Consider the following 21802-nt stretch of genomic DNA (forward strand, 5'->3'; position numbering starts at 1 on the left):
ACCCTGATCTTTTAACCTTTAGTCGAATGACTGTGGAACTATTTGCATGTGATTTAAAGGATGAGTATTCCATGACTGCAAATGAGTTTCCACCAGAGGGCGCCATGCGACTATCTCCAACACCATTCTGTCTGTAAATGACATTTCACCAAGGCTACCTTCTCTGTCTCTGTCTCCCCAGGCAACTAACAAACCAGAATTTTGCAGGCAGACATGAATTCATTTGACTCAAAGTAATGAATCCCTCATGAAGAAACATCATCAATCACACTTCTGTCCTCCGTTTGATTGGACTTTCCAAACATCGTCTGAAAAGATTATTGTTGGAAATGAGTCACACATCTTAGCATGCAAAACATTCACATTATTCACTCTCGCTGTGCTATTTACAGTAACTGTAACCTGACATGTTGTTATTTAGTTGAAAGCCTTCTGAAAGCTCCGATGATCCCTGCATCTTATACCAGACACCACTGGAGTCACCTACACATTGTGGAGGTGTTCCCATGTCTGATGAAATTACTGGAAAGGAAATGAGTTACTGTGACTTCGTCTCCTGTCATAGATGAATTCATTTTGCCCAAACTGCACAATTTAACAGGGGTTATATGGTGTAGCCTTTCTAAGTTAAAACATTATGTTCCACTTGATCAGCTGGACCACTCTATGTGCCCAATGCATTCATACACACACTAAACCCAATAATATAAAATCAAAATACTGCACATTTCACTCTCTGTTGTCACTGTGCTTTGCTAGTGCCAGATTCTGTTGTTTCTCTTCTAGTTTTAGAATACAGATGAAGCCAAGCGTCACAAAATCACACATTATAATTCAATTACATAATACTTGGAGAGACTACTTTGTATTTCACCTATTCATAATTTACCTCTTTATTAGATCACTCCTCGCCTGTGCATCTTAGAAATAGAGTTTATGGTTTTGTAGCACTGAATGTTTTTGATGTTAAATGACTTTGATTTTTTTTAAGTGGGTCTCCTGACAAATTTGGGAAGAGTTGCAGTAGAAGTGCATTCAATTACAATTTCTCTCTTCTGTCCTGTCTTTTTCCATGAAGCTCAGAAGAACTCTAACTATTTGGAGACTTTAACGACAAATTTAATGAAAAGCCTTTTTGTTTTCTCACAAAACCATTGATACCAAACCAAAAACATTAGATAGGCACTGTTTTTATCTTTGAAAGTGACAGTAAAGGGACAAGGGACTCTGGAAACTGGATTATTAAATGTAACAAAGGGCGTAGGTTAAGTTTGCATTAGACGATTTCCCTTATTTCCTGCGTTCTGGTGATTTTTACGCACCATTTTGTGCCATAAATGTCTTTAATTTTGTTAGAATAAAAGTGCCCTGCTATTTTTACGTTTTTATTGGGGGTGGGAAGTATCCGAGGGTCCTCCCCGAAATCTGCTTTTCAATTAAATGGAAGTATCTCATTTCAGTGTCTGATCATTTCTAGTCGCAGTCACATCAAAAGCGTAAAACAGACGAGGGGGTCAGCAGGAACTTTAAGTGCAAGAGAAAGAGAAAACCGCATTCATTGTTAGCCAGTCGCCTCCACATCATGACATCCCATAGTAGTATTTGTTAAGGATGTGAATTCTTATTGTTTATCTCTCTTATTTGTTTTCTTACACATTTCTTTCTTTTTTACACACTCGCCTCCCATAGCTCTCCACAGTTGTGCTCATTTAGTCACTGTTGATGCTCCATGCTCGCCACTGTTTTGGAGTAGGAGGAGGAGGAGGTGGAGAAGGAGGGGGGCCGCCGTGTGCGTCAGTAAGTCAAACATGTTCCAATAACGGGCTATATTATCTGCTGCTATTTGCAGTTTGCTGTAACCAGGCGCCAGACTGAGCTTGAGCAGAAACCAGCGCTTTTTCCCCTCATTGCTCTTCTGTGATGGAAACGGTCTCGAAAGGAATGGCATCTGCGAGGCTGCTGGCAGAGAAGAGGTAGGCTGAAGTTGTCTGTTAGTTTGGGGGATGAGATTCGCGCAACAATGAAGTGATTCTTTGAGGAGATAATAGAGTTTTATAGAGGCTGTTAATTCTTCATTGGACCACCTGTTTAGATCATTTTTTCAAGTTGCATGATGCCAAGCCAAAATCATTTCAGCACCATGGACAGCAACTTGTCATTTTTAGGGAGGACAGTAAGAAGAGAAACTTTTAGATAAACTGCTATTTGTGAATAAATAGCCAAACCTATTTTACTTTGTTCCAAATGGCTGCTGTGCTTATATCACATATGCTGACTAGGCTGAGTATGTAAAAGTTTTAGTGACAAACAATACACTTGCTTACCTACTGAGCTCATTCATTCCCAATCCCTATCCCTTTCCTCAGGAATCTAACCCTTACCCAAGGCACTACAAGCACCATGCCAGAGACCTCACATTCATCAGACCCTCAGCTCTAAGAGGACAGAGGATGGCAGGAAGTGTAAGGAGGAACACAGGGATGGGAAATAGACCGGGGCTACATGTGAGGCTGCTGGCGGTGATTGTGTTACTGGGAGCTGATCTGAGTTGGCCGGGCCTGAAAGACCAGGTCGGGGTTAACGCCCAGAACACTGAGAGAAGGATATTGACACACATCCCTGGCGACATCATCATAGGAGCTCTGTTCTCTGTCCACCACCAACCACCTGCGGACAAGGTATGCTGTGTGTGCTTAAGTGTGTGTGTGCATATTTTGTCCATGTGTGTAAATGTTATTAATCTAAGCTGTGTTACACTTTGCTCAGGTACATGAGCGAAAGTGTGGTGCAGTGCGTGAGCAGTATGGGATCCAGAGAGTGGAGGCCATGATGCACACTCTGGATCGAATCAACGCAGACCCTGCTATCCTCCCGAATATCACCCTGGGCTGCGAGATCAGGTCAGAAACCAATCCCAAAACTTAATAAGTAATATTATTTGTGACCGTTGCTGTTGAATTAGGAGGGCTAACGAATCACTTAGACAACACAGATCACCATGTGTAAGAAAACAATCTTGTAAAAGTTGACAATTTAAACATACAATATATCGCACTTAGGTTGGGATAAAACCCAGAGATTTGGCATTAAAGTGTTGCTTCTTTAAAGTATGATATGTAAGGACTTAAGACTCACAAACCATGACAACTGCCTGAATTTAGTAGAGATGTTCAGTGTCACTGCAACTAGTTAGTCACTGAATAGCCATCCCAAATGAAGCAACATTTTTGGAAGGATTCTGCATTTACAACATGTAATTTTAACAATAAAAATAAATAACAATTCACTCAAGGTTTGTTAAATTAATTTCAGCAAGCTTTCACTCAATTTCCGATCAATCATAGAAGGCAAAGGCTTGTCTACGCGCATAGATTTTCATGTACTGCAATGTAAAGTGTTAACCTTGAAGGAGCAGGTGAATTTCCTGGGAGGCTGTAGGTAACTGAAGAGGGCTGGATACAGACAGGTGAACAGTGGCTGGAGGTCATAAGAGAGCAATGACAGCTAACTAGTATAGGCAGACCAGACAGAAACAGGCATCCATTTACTGTACCATGCACTGAACCAGAATTTGAGGTTTTAAGTCCTACAGGTCACACCAACAGGGCAATCTGACCCACTGACAAGGAAAGGCTGGAGCTATTGCCTCAGTAATCTAAAAATCAAAAGAAAGATTTGGATTTTTTTCAAGTTGAGGCTACTACAGTACTCAAATGACACATGTATGTTGGCAGAGATGATTGCCACTATCATTCTGCCTCTCCATACGGGCTGTGAAGTGATCTTTCCAAGCACCACTACACTGGAAAAAAATGAAGGACAAAATCCACAGCACAAAAACTCATTCTAAAGTCCAGGTGAAGCTAATATGAAGCTGATGTTTCTGATGTTGTGCCCCAGCAACAGACCTACATGTGACTACCAGGAAATATCTGTCCGCCGCAGCTAAGCAACAACAACAAAAAAAAAAAAGGTCAATTTATACTAAAAAGACTCTGGAAGATACCAGCTTGATTTGACTGACTCAGACTGCTGAAAGCTCTTATTAGCTTTGGCTGAACTTTAGATTGCAGATTTCTCACTGCTCTAAAAATTGTGTTAGTCAAGCGTGTTTTTTTCCCAAAGGCATGAGACTGTGTTCTTAAAAAGCATCCAATTGGCTTCTCCAAGCGATCCTCTTTTTTCCTATCCTACTTGCCCAAACAACATTGTGATCTCAATCTTTCTACACCAGGGACTCATGTTGGCATTCTGCAGTGGCGCTGGAGCAGAGCATTGAGTTCATTCGGGACACGCTGGTGTCCAACGAAGAAGAGGAGAGCCAGGGCAGGTGTACTGCAGAGGCAGGGAGCTTGTTGGTGCAGGGGAAGAAGCCCATCGTGGGGCTGATTGGACCAGGATCCAGCTCTGTGGCCATCCAGGTGCAAAATCTCCTCCAGCTCTTCAACATCCCACAGATAGCTTACTCAGCCACCAGCATGGATCTCAGTGACAAGGTAAGGCCAGGTAACAAAAACATTACATCAAAATTTGAGAAAATGTCGAACTTTAAACCACTGAAATACAAGGCACTAAAAAGATCTTCACCAAATGTTGGGATTTTTTTTTTTTCAGTCTTTTGAGGTAGGTAGTGATTTTGGGTTTGTAGAAATTCAACTTGAACAGACTTTATGTCCGCTTTTACTTAAATTGCACTGTACATCAGTATAAACTTAACAAAGTAACCTGACTTGCAACCATGACAACAAAAATGCAGACATTTTCTGCCTATCTCAAGGACTATTTTCACATAAACAACAATCATAAGAGGTTGGTGAAGGGAGGCCGGGCAGAATACGTTTAAGAATCTAAAATAAGACGGCATGTGTATACCTGATCTGTATTAAATGGCCTGAAGCCTGCTAAACTGACAGCAGACAGACTGTGACATTGCAGCAGGGCATGCACCGAAAATTGAGTTATCAGTAAAAACATCCTTGGTGTCAAAAAAATCATCTGCAAGCAAATGTGCAGTGAATTTACATGGAATGAGGTTTATAGCATGGTGTTATTATGGGTGCATGTAAAACGGAAGGACAGGCTGTCATGTATGCTGCCAGACTTGTGAACATGTAAATTTCTTCCAACAGAGCCTGTATAAATATTTCATGAGGGTGGTGCCATCAGATATGCAACAGGCCAAAGCCATGGTGGACATTGTCAAGAAATACAACTGGAGTTACGTGTCCGCAATACATACAGAGGGTAAGGCTGTATATGTGTATGCATGTATGCTACTGCTTTACATTTTCTCCTTTCATCTCCCTCTCTCATCATTGTTTACACATGGATGAGCAGGGGCGGATTATCAGACAATGGGTCCCTGGGCACAGATATGTAAAAGCCCCCCCCCCCCCCCCATCTTTGGTAGTTGAATACAATGTGGAGTTTATGATATTGTCTCTTCTGCTTTGAGAGAATTTGGTCAGAAATTGAGAAACCCATGTGTCTGCACTATTGTGGACAGTGCCTGACTCCTCTCAGTAGTTTTCCGTTTTCCATCTGACGGAGTAGAGGTGGAACATTTTACATTTACTTCCTGACCTCCTATCAGCATGCAGTAGAGGAAATTCAGCCGTATCCCATTTATCATTTTGTGTGTGAGGTGTAGCGAGTGCAGCTGGAGTTTTTACACAGATACACATACACACACATACTATGCATGAAGTCACTCTCCTGTGAAACCTCTGATTTTAGTTGTTACTGTACAGCGTTGGCCATTATATCTGTGGCATATATATGACATTCATATGAAATTAGCTCTGATTATATATTCTCTGTAATCCTGTTCATCATTGGAAAAGCTTCTCAGGGAACATCTGCCATGGGCTTTGAACTCTGTGGGTGTCATGGTACTCTGTTACACATGGTACACTGATTTCAGTGATGCTTTAGCCACTGGTCACATTCTCACAGCAGTTGCTTGTTATTAGTTTTGCATTTTATCTTTTTATTTTTTAGTGTCCTATCTATATGCTACTTTTGATTCAGTGAAAGGTATAGGTGAGTTACGAAACTACCATCTTTATAGTTGTCCTTTGTGAACAGTGTGATGGATGGCTACAGAACAAAAGTGCATTTTCCTTTTCTGTTACCAAAAGAGAATCTTTGATATTTTGTAGCACAGATATAAGGCTTAACTCCAACTCTTACCTCAGAGCAACCCCCACCCCCCGCTGTGGTCATCTAGGCAATATCAAAATATATAGTTATCACAACTTCAAAAGATCCAGCCCCTGAATCACCAATCCCTCCTATTTAGAAACAAAATACATGGTATTTGTTGTGAATTATTCTCAATAGCAAATACCAAAAATACCCGAATATTCCATACTGTTCGTTCAATTTACTGCTTCTTTTTTAACCTCTTAGTGGCTCGAGGCCATATGTTTATGAAATAAATCCCTCTTGATAGGAATAAGTGCTAAATCCTGACTGGATCATTCCAGTTTATTCCATATAAATAAAAAACTGTCGTAGAGGAGGATTTAAAAAAAAAATGCATGCCAAATGTTCTCTCCCAGGATACAAACCTTGTGTTGTGTCATGGGTAGCTCTTATTGTAAGAAAAGCCTATGTTTTATGTTGCACGCTGTCTTGACTGAGTCCAGTAGGCAGCGGGATGTTGTCAAAATGACTGCACATTTGTTATTCTATGTATGTTATTTTACATTTTTTATTTATTCATATATCTTTTTGTATTATTAATCTGACACTACTTAGACAGACATTTTTACTAACTTGCTGCAAGACAACCGAACAAGGCAAACATTCTGTGCAAAATTACATAAAGTTAAGATTGTACGCCTGTCTCTGGTTTTGAGTTTCTAATCTCTATGAATGGTTAGACACAAAGAGCACGTCCTTGGCAGTCTACACGCAATTATAATGTCCTATCTGTCAAATGCAGATGCACCTTGTTTGTTACTCTGCATGACATTTGCATAAACTAATGACAAGGTTTATGACCCAGTGAATGATTGCAGCTCTCCCACATTAACAAAGCACACACATAAATTGCTTGAAAATGGTCAGCAGCATTGACTAAAGCACAAAAATCCAAAGTGCAGAGCTGAAAAGATTTCACATATACTGTTGCCCCAGAGGTTATTGTTATGTGGTTATCAAACACTGTACTGCTCGTTTTACTTTACATTTCATTTTATACATTTTATACCATTTTACAAAATAGTGCTAATTACAATGTTGGCTGCAGAGAAGGTTTAGAAGTCCTCTTGGAGTGTTAGAATAAAGGAAAGAAATATTAAATCAGCATCAGCAACATTTAACAGAGTTGAATTGAGGTGAAAATACAGTTTGAATAATGAAAGATGTTACTACTTAAGGAAGCATGCCACATATGGGGGTAAAACTCACACTTAGTAATGAAAAATATGCGTCAAATGGTATCATGCCCAGGGTAGCAGTACACTTGCTAAGCAACAGAAAGTAGGTGACCTCATTTCCAGCATAAACAGGGAAGTGTAACCCCTGACAGTTACCATAATGGGGACAATTTTACTCGATTCTCAAGTGTCGTGCTGGCATTACACCAGTTAATTTCACCCTGTGTGTGCATGTGTTTGTGTGTGTGTGTATAAAGAGATCACACCAAAGCATTTGTACAGGAGTGAAAGTGTGGGAAGCACAAAACAAAAAATTGCATAAATGTTTGCAGAACATAACAATGTGAACAAAGTAGAGTGGAATAGCAGGTGGTGAAATTAAATTGAAATGCCGACAAAAAAAATCCAGATATCGTAACTGCTTTTTAAAAGAGTATTAGTTTAATTAAATTACAGCCCCCAGGCTTTGTGTGTGCAGTACGGTGTGTTTTTTAATACACTTCATTCATTTATTCTCCCCCTCAGGTAATTATGGTGAAAGTGGTATGGAGGCATTTAAGGACATGGCAGCAAAGGAGGGGATCTGCATCGCCCACTCTGATAAAATATACAGCAACGCAGAGGCACAGAGTTTTGATAAGCTGCTGCAGAAGCTACGAGCCCACCTGCCCAAAGCCAGGGTTGTGGCCTGCTTCTGCGAGGGCATGACAGTCCGAGGCATATTGATGGCCATGAGACGGCAGCGTCTGGTGGGAGAGTTTCTGCTGGTTGGAAGGTGAGTGGTGGATTGTAATATGTAGAATTTATGACTGCATTTTTTACTTATGGGTTATTTTGCTTTTACCAGAGGCAAAAAGAATTGACTTTTTAGTGTTAATTTCCAATCCAGGCTGTCTTCAGATGACCTGCATCATCAGACAAGATGTGTTTGTTGTCACTGGTGCCATCTTTGTCCTCTTATCATCATCCTTGTTATCACCTTCATCGCATCCATCAACGTCATGGTGATGTGGGAGAATCAAGGTATTTTAAATGTACTTTTTTTTTTTAATTTACATGACGGTGATACTGTGCAGTACAGTACAGTATATACTCAGTGGCACAGTGGTTAGCATTGTTGCCACACAGCAAGAAGGTTCCTGGTTTGTACCTGGGGTGGGGGAGCCCTTCTGTCCAGAGTTTGCATGTTCTCCTAGTGTCATTGTGGGTTTTCTCCGGTACTCCAGCTTCCTCCCACAGTCCAAAGACATGCAGATTAATTGGTGACTCTAAATTGGTATAGGTAGGTGTAAATTTGAGCATGAATGGTTGTCTGTCTTTATGTGTCAGCCCTGTGATAGTCCAGCGACCTATCCAGGGTGTACCCCGCCTCTTGCCCAATGTCAGCTGGGATAGGCTCCAGCCTCGTGCGACCCCCAATAGGATAAGCGGTTACAGAGAACAAATTAATTAACTGATATATATTCAATATGATAGTATGTGTATGTTACAATAATAATCACATGTGTATAATAGCAGTAGAAGTAGCCTATGATTATAATAATAATAGCAGAGGACCATTGCAGCAGTGCAACCATGACTAGAAAGCAAAAGAGCTCTGGAGAGGAACCCAAATTAGCAACATGCATTAATGGGACATAAATGCTTGAAAATGGAGAGAAAGGGAAGAAGAAAAAGGGCTCAGTGTGTCATCAGAAGTACCCCAGCAGACTGGGCCTAAATCAGGCTAACTAGGGGCTGGTTTGATGCAAGCCTGAGCCAGCCCTGACTATAAGCTTTATCAAAGAGGAAAGTTTTATGTCTGCTCTTAAATGTTTGTTTACCAATCTAAATATTTAATCATGCAGATGTTTTAGTGGAGGAGCATGGTAATGTTTGTAAGACCATCCCTTAGGTAGAAAAATGTGCTCCTTCCAAAAATGTGCTCGAATGGAGCCCACAATGGTCCCCACAATATCACGATCTACATAGAAAAATACAATAAATCAAATAAAAATCAATATTGAATAGCATAATATTGTTATTGTCCCTGCCACTTAATATGCACTGCATATTAAGTGGCTCACTTAATATGGGAGCCATATAAAGTCAGCATATTAGGTATTTCTTATTAAAAGAGGTCACCTTAGTTGACAAATGAATAGCTGAGGCAACAGTGGTTTCCCAATATGATTGAATATGCAGCATCCATTTGCGGTGCATTGCCTCATTCAGAGGAAATGTTAAAGACTGGGCATACAGTGGAGAAGAGACAGTATGCAATTAAAAACATGAGGGATAAAAGAATAAGCAGGAAAGAGGGGGCTGATTTAGCAGGAAGCTTCACTCTCTCCGAGAATAACATGTTTTATTTTAAGGTTTAGCTCTCTGGCTCACTCTCCTTCCTCGTGTTCTATAAATGCCTTTCCTCATTAGGAGCCACATATGTAGGCTGTCGCTCAAATCTGACAGGCAGGAAACATAAAATAACCTTGAACTACATATTCCAAACACCATGGTCTATAATCCATAGAGCTCCCAGACAGTTGTGGTGTTGTCGTCTGCTCATGATTAAAGATTATAGTTAGTTTGTTGAGATGTTTCTTCTTGCTGTGCTGTTTTGAGGGTAATTACATTTAAGATGTAGGTGGCAAATTAGTGTCTCTTTTGACAGGATCATATGAGCATGCACTGTAATGTGTGTTCTGTGAATGTTCTGTCCCTCTCCAACATCATGTTTTTGTCCTCACTTTATTGGCTCCATCACCTTTCTTGTTGCTCTAGTTAGTTACCTAAACAAACCATCCTTTTCATGTCAGCCTAGAGGATTCGTCACCAGCTTTTTGTATGTGTGCAGTGCATTTATTCTTAGGTCCCATTTATAGGAAGAGAAAGACTGAAGGAGCAGATGATGATTTTTTTGTGTTGTTGTTGTCTTGTTGCCAGCACTGCCGAAGATGATTTTGAACCGTTGTATCCAAGCCATTGTCAGCCTTCAGCTTGTTTGTGTGGAAATCAGTAGGAGAGTACAGCCCCTCTTTGTTTTCAGACAATAATTGGATGGATTTTTGAGAACGTTACATACAGACATGCATAGTTCTCTGAGGATGAATCCTATTAACATTGCTGACTTTTTCTCTGGTGTCACCATGAGGATGCTACATGTGGTTTTGTGTGAAATATTTGCAGAAGTATTGGATAGACTGCCATTAAATTGGGCACACACAATCTCCCTCCCCCGAAATGACTTTTGTGATCCCTTAACTTTTCATCTTACAGAGAATTGCTCCAATACAGTATTTTGGTTGATGTGAGAGGTGGAAAAATGAAATGCAAGTAGCGCACTGTGTGGCTTAGTTGACACTACTGATTCGTTCAGTGACAATGATTCTTTATTATAGTCAGTTCAGTTTAAAGTTGTGAAGTTAAAGATTTGTTTGAGCATGTGCAATACCTCTAATCTACATCCAAATACCTGCAAAACTACATTCCCATCAGCTTGTATTTTACTGCTATTTAATACGTGTTAGCCTGCTAACATGCTAAAGTGAAAATGGTGAATATGGTAAGCATTACCTGATAAGCATCAGCATGTTAGCATATAGCTCAAATCACCACTACACCTACCATAAGTACAGACTCAACATGCCTTTAACAAGGCTGCAGCCTACTGTCTTTATCTTGTTAAGACTTGCAAATCCTCTAAACATCGCATGCCTCCACAGTGAATGAAGAATCCAAAAATTCTTGATAAATTGAAGCAAAAGGGGGGCCATTTTAACAACAGCAAAACTATATCAAAATATCTGTTTACAAAGTCACAACTCCTGCAGTAGGCTATAACTCCAGTCTCATTTATCCAGTCATATGCTCAGTGCCTCCTAAACACATGTAACTGTAATGTTTGCTGGTTCCACTCAACCGCGGAGCTTATGGCTATGGTGATGCTGAGGCTGAGGTCAATGACAGTGTCTGCTGTCACCTGCCTTCTCTTTGCCAGGCATTATGCACATAAACTTAAAGGACAGCGCCGTCACCACGTTTGGAGGGTGCACATACTGAAGAGACAGATAGAGAAAAGGCCGTAAATTATGTGATTACCAATAAATTTAAACACGACTCCTCCAATACTTGTAAGGCAATTCATTGTTATTCAAATTGGTCGGTTGTCCTTTTCCATAGACAGTCAAACACACTGCTTTAATTTGACGTATACATTGATTTTTACGGAACCAAACACTGTGACAAGCCCTCCTGAGTTTAGAGGAGACTGATGGGTACCTTAGAACCCATTTTTAGTCATCCTGAGGTGAGAGTTAAGGCGACTCCTTTAAAAGTGGCAATGCAAGCTGTCTCGTCTCCAAACTTTAGCCTAATTTTGGAGAGTTATTTAGCCCCCTCCCCGACAAGCTATGCCACCATAGTTGGTACCAGTAGATGCCTTAGGTTTGTGTAGTTCACAAGATACAATTGCACCACAGCCTTTTAAAGACAGTAATATCATCCTTCAATTATTTTCACCAGCTGGGGGGCATGGCACTCCCTTTTCCTATTTTATTAATCAGGTCTTCCACCTCAAAGTAGAAATCCATTTAAGTCATTAAATATTTCAAATTGTTTAAAATGCACTATGCGTTTTATGTCAGTTTGAGGCAGCAGGACTATAAAGTGGAGGAGGTCAGACAGAAGGACCAGAGTGGCACTGGTGTTATACTTTAATGTCATCCATCCTATCCATATTTTAGCTGCTTTATTAAAATTATTTCCACTGATCCTGACATCACAGTTAAGATTCTGTTTTGTTATAATGGCCAGTTTAGTCAGATTGTGTGTCCTCTTCCCTCCCAACTTACATTACACTTACTCCTCCACAGTCCTCACCACTGCCACCTCTCCTTGTCAGCTTGGGAGGTTCCATGTTTGTCAGAGTCTCTTCATAAAAGTGCTCCAACCAACCAGTTGGAGTTGCCCATGCTAGTAAAGCAACATGATCCCCCACTGGCTTCCCACAGCAATACTGCCATTTATGCTCTTTGGAGCACCCGACTAAGCTGGAAACACAGCAGCTGAGGTTGTTGAGGTCGTGAGAGAGTTCTTTCCTGTTCAGACAACTGTTTCACTCTTTCTTTCATGTCTTGTTCAGTTTAGTTTTAGAAATGGACACCTTTCTCGCCTCAGGTTCGTACCACTACAGAATAAAGTGTCCACTCAGTAAAGATCTGGCTGGAAAGTTGACCATTTTTTTTTTGCTATATGAGGTGAAATGAGAGCAAAATGTGTGTGTGTGCATGTGTGTGTGTGAGAACACACTTGTGTGTGTCTTCAAGCTTGTAGGTGGTGTAGCAACACGCTGCATACAGCATATTGCCCTCCCAGGTCGATGTGTGGGTTTCAGAGCTCTCGTTCAAGAGTGATTCAAACTATCCAGAGTCAAAGCCATCCATGCTTTTCATATCCATTCCTGCCTTTTTTATGCCAGTGAACCATTTCTGTGCTTGCTTCTCTAAGGATGTGTTATGAAATGATCTCCTACCTCACCCAGAGAACCAGGCATCAAAAAAAAAAAAAAAAGGAAAAAAAACCCACCCACACTACTGTTGTGTAACTCCAGCTCGGTTAGCAAAGTTTTCAGAAATGACTTCCTTTGCTTTTTTTGTCAGATAGAGAGGGAAGAGTGCATTTCTTTGTGAGGTGTGCCTGTTTACATGTATGCACATGTGTGGAGGTGTAATCAGCCTTCTGTCTTTGTTGATCGTAGACAAGTGTCCAGAGGGAGGGATAATAATAGACGGAGTAGAAACCTTTTTGAGCAGTTCACTGATGAGATAGCTTATTGAGTCCAAGCCCACAGTGTTTTTGAATAAATAACAGATCAGATGTGTCTGCAGACACTGCAGTCTGATGGTGTTTGTCTGGTGTTTAAAGTTCACTGAGCATCAGGTATCTTAGTCAGAATAAACCTTTACATAACATTTCTTAGTTACAAATCAATATATGCTCTGACTTTGTCTGCATTAAAAATACATCAACAGATTGGTTCACAGGAACAGCATGTTTCTGCAGGGCTCGTATCCGCACTGAGATATTTGCTCCTTAATTTATTAAAGTCAAATGCATCAGTATGCTCTTCATTACAAGTGTGTCTCAACAGACTTCACAGATAATGAGCCCATAGAGATCTTATTAATCAGCAGTCAGATGCAAACTTTGCTAACAAAACTATGCGACCATGGACGTGATACATACAAAGCAAAACGAACAACACAAAATGGCACGCTGAAAAGAAAAGGCAGCCTCTATTCCAGCCTGCCAAGTCCTCCACGCACCATCAACCTTTGATCCCTGGAGGTTTATTAATATAAGTTAACTTTGCACAAACACATAATTAAAAACAATGTCACCTCACTATTCTTCTACTTGGATATGTGAGCAAATAGTTTTTATTTTTATCACTCAGTGAGTCTTGTGTTGGTACATCTGAGTCATCATGATAAATATTTTATTTTACTGTAACTCTCTGCAGAGCACTCATTAGGTTCATTTTGCGAGGCACCACCTGCCTCTTTCAATCTGTGCAACAGTGGTACAAAATATAGTCATAAGCACCAACTACAGCTTCTGACAGCAGGCCACATTAAAAATGACTGTTATCATGAACCTGGTGTTATTTCTCTTTATAAAACTATTATAAATTAAATACAGTGAACTGTTGTACTCTAACCTTGTATTTAGTTAAAACCTTGACTTCTTTGATGTTAAATGCCTAAAATTGAGCTAGTACTGTGTGTAACGTGTGCTTCCTGAGCTGGGCTTTTTCAAGATGTCAGCAACCCTGTCCTGTTGGTGAAACCAGTTTGTGAATCAAGGATAAGAATAAGAACCCCAGTCCATAAGTACAGTATTTGTTAGGGAGTGGGAGCTGTTCTGCAGCATCAACACTTAGTCTTCATGGACCTTTAAAGCATTTGTTTGTCTGACATTCTGTAAGGTTTACTAGCTGTTCCTTATAAGGTGCATTTCTATCCACCCATTTTTTGTTTATCTTTTTTATTTGCACACAAAAAAATCACTGAATTTAGCCCCTAAATTTTTTTTTACACTTGGGGAAGGTGGAAAAGTTGGGGTACTGATGGAAAGCAAATGCGACTAAGTGCAATGGTCTCTGGATGCTTTTAACATGCTTTTGAACACACACGTGGCTGATACCAGTTCAATCAGGAGACTTGTTTTGAGAGAAAAGAATATTTATTTACATGTGCACATAAGTATGAGAAATGTGAAAAGTCTTTGGCAATTAGACCCCATCGTGATGTCATCTATTTCAGGAGGGTGATAAAGACATAGTAGATTAGGGAACCCCCCCTGTGGAGTGCAGATGCTGGTGGTGGTAATGGTGGTGATGAGATGAAGAGGGTGCTGAGGATCTGGATGAGAAGAGGAATGGGCTTTTGATGAGTGTGTTCTGGGCTCTGGATAAGGTGACTGGAGGTGAATTGGGTCGAGGCGTGGCGAGTCTGCCTAAAATGACAGCTGACAGGAGCAGAGAGGAGAACGGATTTAAAGTTTGGCAGCAGCAGCATGAATGGCTGAAGGGGATCACAGCAAGGCTTGATTGGCTAACCGTAAAAGGGAACACCCATAGTCAGCTGATTGGTGGAGGTGGTAGGAGTGGGATAGAGAGAGAGAATTGTGAACGGATACAGCATAAAGAAAGTCTTCCTGATTGAACTTATGCTGAGCTTCTTAACTCTTCCAAGAGCGCAAAGCTGTCATAATAGCTCTCAAACGCTCTGTTTCCATTGTACAGTTTGCTCTCCGTTATAGATTCATTGTTTTTCCCTCATTTAAGGTTTTACTGGCTCTAAGCATTTCATCTCGTTGCGCCCTGCTCTTCTGCAGTAATATAATGGCACCTGTCTGGAAAAGTAGCGTCATCTATAACACTAGTGGATCAAAAAGAGCATAAATCAGCATTTTCTTTTGCCAATTTCCTGAAAACTGAGTTAAATTTAAAGTTACATTTGGAAGGATAATTGACTAATATTAAGTTTTCCCCAGCTTTTGCTGAGGCAACAGCCCTGTCTAAACAGTCAAATGCTGGTGTGGAAATTAAGCAACAGTTACCAAGATGCTACAGTCATACAGAATGCACTATGTGTATGTATTTACATATATATATATGAATGGTGTCTATGGAAGAATTAGAAAGCTGTTCTATCGAAAAAGTCCATTACAACTGCTCTATTATTCTCATGTTTGCTTGTATTATATATCTCAGCACTTGGATTTATCTTACTCTAACTAATAACCTGTTTTACCTCTGTCTGTCTGTCTGTCTGTCTGTCTGTCTGTCTCCTCCTTTTCCTCCTGTCCAGCGATGGCTGGGCAGACAGGTACGATGTTACCGATGGCTACGAGAGGGAGGCAGCTGGTGGAATCACTATCAAGCTCAAGTCAGCATATGTGACCTGGTTCGACGATTATTACCTGAACCTGACGCCTGACGCCAACTTGAGGAACCCGTGGTTCCCTGAGTTCTGGCAGCATCGCTTCCAGTGCAGATTGAGGGGGCATCCACAGGAGAGCAGCATATACAACCGGACCTGCACCTGTTAGCACAACTTCATATTCCTTACACCTCCTTCCTGCATTCACATCCTAAAAGCCTTACCATCAGTTTAGATCACAGTGATTTGGTTTCTTCTTATGAGCAGGTCTCTGTTCTCCACAGGGAGAGAGTCTCTGCGCCAACACTACGCCCAAGACACCAAGATGGGCTTTGTTATAAATGCCATATATTCCATGGCTTATGGCCTGCATGCCATGCAGGAATCCCTCTGTCCAGGGTATAAGGTACGATACTGAGCAGTGTGCGCATTTATATGTTTTCATATGGATGTGACAGTATTGACAGTGTTGTTTCTCCCTTGTGCCAGGGCTTGTGTGAGAACATGCGGCCCATTGATGGCCGCAAGCTGCTGGAATTCCTGATGAGAACTAACTTTACTGGTGTGTCTGGGGAGACCATCCTCTTTGACCAGAATGGAGACTCACCTGGCAGGTGAGGATTATATTGGGGAAGAAAATGATGAAGTAGAAAGAAATGTTAAACATATGCGTACGATGATTCATACACACAGTATATGTGCCTCAGGTATGAAATCATGAACTTCAAGCGCACAGGCGAGGATGAGTACGCTTACATCCATGTGGGAAGCTGGGACCAGGGTGGCCTAAAGATGAACGATGAGGAAATCTGGAGTAACAACAGTGACATCATCCAGTCAGTCTGCTCTGAGCCCTGCCAGAAGGGACAGATCAAGGTATGCAGGTTTTACATTCTCGAGAAAGATGGGTTTTAAAATTGATAAGTTATGTTGAATCTCTTAAAATTTTAATACATTTAGATTTATAGTTTACATCATACCATGGAAATTCAGTTTTGCAATATTGGCAGCTGTTTCTGTTATGATCTCCAAACAACAGACATGGTTTCACACATTGTTTCACTGTAGACCAGAGAACATATTAAAGTTTTATGGAAGAAAACTGTCAAGCAAGACCCACACAGCAGCCGTGACTTGGTCCCACAGGTCTGAATCTACAAGATTGGTCCAATCAGATCCTCGAGTTCCCCACCAGAGACTCAGAAAAGCTCTTTGTTCAAGCTTTAATAATGTCCCATCTGGGCCTCTGTAACTCCCAGCAGCTCCTCCAAATCATAGAGAACACTGCAGTCTGCCTCCTCTTAATCATCCCAAAAGTCTCTAACATTAAACCCATCCTACACACTCTACACCGGCTCCCCGCAATGTGGCAGCTTGCAGAGAATTCAAAACTCCAGTGTCATGCTTTGGAGGAGATCTACTTGTTCACACCTCCGGGCCTTACACCCCAGCCCACGTTCTAGCTTTGGCTCCACCGGCTGCTTCTCTCTTTCCGACCTGTGCTGACCTTGAGGAGGCATTCCCCGCTTCCTGTCATTTTAGCAATGCTTTCCTTCAAAAACAAAACACCTCACACCGCATTCTCTCATAGCTCTCATCGCTGCTCACTACACCTGTGATCCTTTTCATCCATCCGTGAAGCCTGTCCCAGGTTACCATCACAGGAAACATGCAGGCGGTGTATGTTCACAATCAAAAGCAGAATACAGTTTCCGGATCTCCTGACCTGCATGCCTTCAGACTGTGAGAGGAAACTGGAGCACCCTAGGCAATCCCAGGTCGTCATGCCCAGTGGTGCAGTGGTAGTTGATGAGGTGCATCTACTGTAGGTTACCAAGGAGGAAGTGGATGTACTCTACTATATATTCCAATGGCTTTTTGGCTGATAGATGGGTATACTGAAAATGTACAGAAAAAGAGGTGGATATACCCGATATACCTGCATATACCCTCCACTATACCACTGGTCCTGCCCCTCGGTGTCTCATCGTGACAGACAGGCCGCACAGCTGAAACACATTATAAAATGTGGTCAGTGTTGTGAAATGGTGACGGTTAGGTCTAGGCACAAAACTACTTAGTTAGGTTAGTTCTGAGTTAGAATAAGTACGCTTGTAGTAACCTAACGTGACGTAAATACGTCACATGAGCGATGGCAATGCGGGATGACCATATATAAATTGCGTAACATTAGAACAACATTGACCTTAAGGTTTCAGACAGGATGTAGGTATTAAAGTGACGTATATCGCACATTAAAACAACACAAAGTTTTGGTTTCACATGGGACACAAACTGTGGTCTCCTGGGTGAAAGTCTGGTTTTGCTTGACCCATCACACTCTCCTCCCTCCCACCTTACATGGGCTTTCTTGCGCTTTATACTACATCTCTTGCTCTCAGCTTCATGTTTTGCCACAGATGGGTTCATATAGGAGTTAGTTGAAAGCCTGGTGTGTCTCATAAAGATGCCAAAGGCTGCATTCAGTGTCGATATAACACGCTCAGGGGCATGACCAAGCGATGGTATTTGATGCCTTGGGGATGAGAATAGGCTTGGAAAACACGTAAGTGCAACGCCATGATTTGAACCCCAGACTTTCTGCAAGTGACAGCATGATCCACTGACCCACAACACCATCAGCTTTTTTTTCTTCACTGACAAGCTAAAAGAAAGATGTACTCCATACATGTCTCTTTTTTTCTTCTTTTGATCCCCTGATGAAGACATCCTCATTTCCCAGCCAGAGTGTAAGATTAGCTACAGAAAAGTGCCGTTGGAGCTTCGAGACCTTTCCGCCCTTTCATACTGGTGTGTGTGTGTGTGTGTGTGTGTGTGTGTGTGTGTGTCTCCAGGTGATCCGTAAAGGGGAGGTGAGCTGCTGTTGGACTTGCACTCCCTGCAAGGAGAACGAGTTTGTGTTTGATGAGTACACTTGTCAAGCCTGTGTCCTTGGCTTCTGGCCCACCCATGACCTCACCGGTAAGCGCACTTTGTTTATGTGTCTGTCGCTTGCAAATACAAGATTTCCAAGCAGGCCAGAGGAGCCTTTAATCTGGGTCACACACTTGTGGTGCACCCAAATCCCCTTGCATCTTACGTACCACACACTCACACACTCACACACTCACAAACTGGCAAATGCTCTGAACTAAGACACAGAAATCAGCACAAATACTTGTGTACTCTACACACACCAAAAGACTTTAGATCCTTGCCAGAATAAGGGATTTGGCTGAAGCCAGATTTCTTAACTCCAAAGTCTATAAAAACTGTTTGAAACCCAAATTCCTAACCTTTTGTAAACGCTTATTGTCTCCCACGGTATTTCTGTTCCTCTGTAGTTTGAAAAAACACATAAAGGCAGTTTGTGTGTGTGTATCCGCCATAGGAGAACAGCAGTGTGTTTATCCTGCCATCCCTCTGATCTGTGTCTCTATGATCCCTCTTTCCTCCCTTACAGATCCTTTTAATGTTTCACAAAAAACCGTCAACTCATATGACCTGACTGCATCACAGAGTTAATATTTTACACATAACACCTAAATTGTTGTTGTTGTTCCAGTAAATAGTGCAGTATGAGTGAGTTTCTTTCACTGGCTGTTACATGCAAACACATGACTTCCTCCCACTCTTCTGTGTTTTGTTTTCTCGCTCCCAATTATCTCTCTGTATCGTGCAGGTTGTGCGCCAATCCCAGTGCAGTATGTGCGCTGGGGGGATCCAGAGCCCATCGCTGCAGTGGTGTTCGCCTGCCTGGGCCTCATGGCTACACTTTTTGTTACATCTGTCTTCATCAAGTAATTACAGCCTACAGCTTTACTGGTCTTGTACATACATAGTAAAAGTCAGTGGGTCAGGATTGATCCAACTCAATAGCAATAACATACACTGAGGCAATAATGGCTTAACTTTACCCAGTATGCATGAAAACCATCCAAGACGGGGTGTTGTTTTGACCCAGTGTTGGTGTTATTATCTCCACCTGATGTAAGCCTGGAGAGGATCATGTGTTTTGTCGTGTGAATGCGTTTGTGTGTGTCTGGAACTAATCTCAAATACTACAGGACCAATCAACCCTTATATTTTGTGTGCAAATTTATGACTATTTTCAAGGACCTCTCATGGCTGCGGTGATTCACAACTGTTGAGAATCCTGTTTTAGTGACTCTTTTATACCCTCACTGACTGCTGACTCCGAAGTTCTCTCCTCGTTTTTATCAAAGCCACCATCTTGACTGTAATATAGCCGAGAGGGACAATTTTTCCGGCCACAGCTCTCTGCGGTTTGGTTGTGACCTGATTTTGTTCTGTCCTCTGTACAGATTCGTACCACACCTGGAGCATTTTAGAAGCAGGGAGTTTGGCCTGCCTGATTTTGTAGACTTGCAGATTTTGTGGATTTGGTCATTTTTCCTTGATATTTGTGCCTCTACCATAAGTGAGTAAGCTACTGGTTAAATGGCTTTCCTTTTTTGGTCCATTTTTCATTATTTATTGTTGTTATTTCCTACTTTGTTGTGCCATAGCCTACATCCAAATTTAACACAGTTCAAAGTCCAGTTATGGTGCAGACTGTCAAATATAGACGAGGCAGTATTTTTCTTAGTTTCTGGAAGCTTCTGAAATTTGTCTGCTGGAATTACAAGAATTGTCGACCACAATTGACCTGGGCGGCTGCTTGGCCGAAAACTCTTCATGTGACTGTTGAATTATCTACTCAAACTTAAATATAGTCGAGCTGGTTTAAACTCTTGTGTCACTATTTGTTACTGAATGTGACTAATAAGTGTATCATTTGCAGTTTTGATTGTCACATCATTTTATTCACCTAACAATATATTTGTAGCAATATTGAAGCAAAACTTGAGCTTGTTGTGTCTGACAATGGGTAGTCTCGCTCACCAGACCTTTCTCAAGAAAAGAAAGGTCTGGCTGGGCCGACTCTCACTTTGAGATTGGAGAAAAAACGCCCCAGCTGCTTGTATTTCTTTCAACCAATCACAATCGTTCTGGGCGGTGTCACAGCAACGGTGCGCTTGCAAAAAAAATGCCGGGGGGAAACAGGTTTTGGTGTAACACGCCCACAAAAATATCGCCTACAGGACGCGAACCATGGCAGGAAAATGGCTACATCCCCACAAGATCAAACACCACAAAAGTTAGTAAAGGACGTGTTGAAAACGGTTGAAAACTGCTACACAACCGGAGGTGGAAGGGCGGGACTTCAGCGGGTGGCTCGTTCCGCCCAATGAGAGGCTGATCTATGCAGCGAACTTCCGCTCACTCAGACTAGACAATGGGTGAAAATTTAATTTGGCTAAATAGCCCAAGAGTAATAGTGGTGGAATGTAACTAAATACATTTATTCAAGTACAATACTTAAGTACAGTTTTGATATACTTGTACTTTATTTGAGTATCTCCCTTTCCTGCCATTTAATACTTCACTAAAGTTTAGAGTTGAATATTGTACTTTTTACTCCACTACATTTATTTGATAGCAGTAAGTTATTATTTAGATTCGGAATAATTATATAATAATAATGCCTTTAATGTGTGAATGATGTTGTGTGTATTTTATTGTAGTCTATTTTGTGATCTTTTTTAACCAATATAAAGTGTCTTTGGGTACCTTGAAAAGCACTTCATGAGTATTTTTGCTATTAGTATTCTAAGTGTATCTGGTTACTAATCCTTTTGTACTTTTATTTAAGTAACATTTTGAATGCAGGATTTTTACTTGAAACCTATTCTTACACTGTACTATTACTAATCTTACTTAAGTAAAATATCACAACTTCTGAACAGTAATATAAAGTAATAACAACAACTCTGGGTCAAACCAACCTATTTATTTTACTGTAGATAAATGACAAACTAGGTAATTTTTTAATACAATAATTTCTAGTGTGCATTTGTGTTACTAAAAATGCTCCCACCATGTTGTTACTGAATTAAATGAATACATATATGATATCTAGTTCTAACT

At 41.1% G+C, this 21802-nt stretch overlaps 1 protein-coding gene across 2 annotated transcripts in view; it reads left to right on the top strand.

Moving 5' to 3' along the window:
- Positions 1 to 1592: 1592 nt before the first annotated feature.
- Positions 1593 to 21802, top strand: part of grm5a (glutamate receptor, metabotropic 5a) — a 28692-nt gene continuing 8482 nt past the window's right edge. The window contains exons 1-12 of one of the 2 annotated variants that reach the window (XM_049592607.1): positions 1593 to 1973; positions 2367 to 2678; positions 2767 to 2900; positions 4235 to 4496; positions 5130 to 5244; positions 7911 to 8160; positions 15740 to 15975; positions 16096 to 16217; positions 16301 to 16425; positions 16519 to 16687; positions 18667 to 18793; positions 19494 to 19611. In XM_049592607.1, coding sequence (XP_049448564.1) covers positions 2451 to 2678; positions 2767 to 2900; positions 4235 to 4496; positions 5130 to 5244; positions 7911 to 8160; positions 15740 to 15975; positions 16096 to 16217; positions 16301 to 16425; positions 16519 to 16687; positions 18667 to 18793; positions 19494 to 19611 — 1886 coding nt within the window. In that variant the 5' untranslated portion in view covers positions 1593 to 1973; positions 2367 to 2450. The remainder of the gene's footprint in view (positions 1974 to 2366; positions 2679 to 2766; positions 2901 to 4234; positions 4497 to 5129; positions 5245 to 7910; positions 8161 to 15739; positions 15976 to 16095; positions 16218 to 16300; positions 16426 to 16518; positions 16688 to 18666; positions 18794 to 19493; positions 19612 to 21802) is intronic. The other variant, XM_049592608.1, reaches the window with a different exon arrangement.

This window comes from Epinephelus fuscoguttatus, linkage group LG12 (assembly GCF_011397635.1).
Source record: "Epinephelus fuscoguttatus linkage group LG12, E.fuscoguttatus.final_Chr_v1".
Taxonomy (NCBI): domain Eukaryota; kingdom Metazoa; phylum Chordata; class Actinopteri; order Perciformes; family Serranidae; genus Epinephelus; species Epinephelus fuscoguttatus.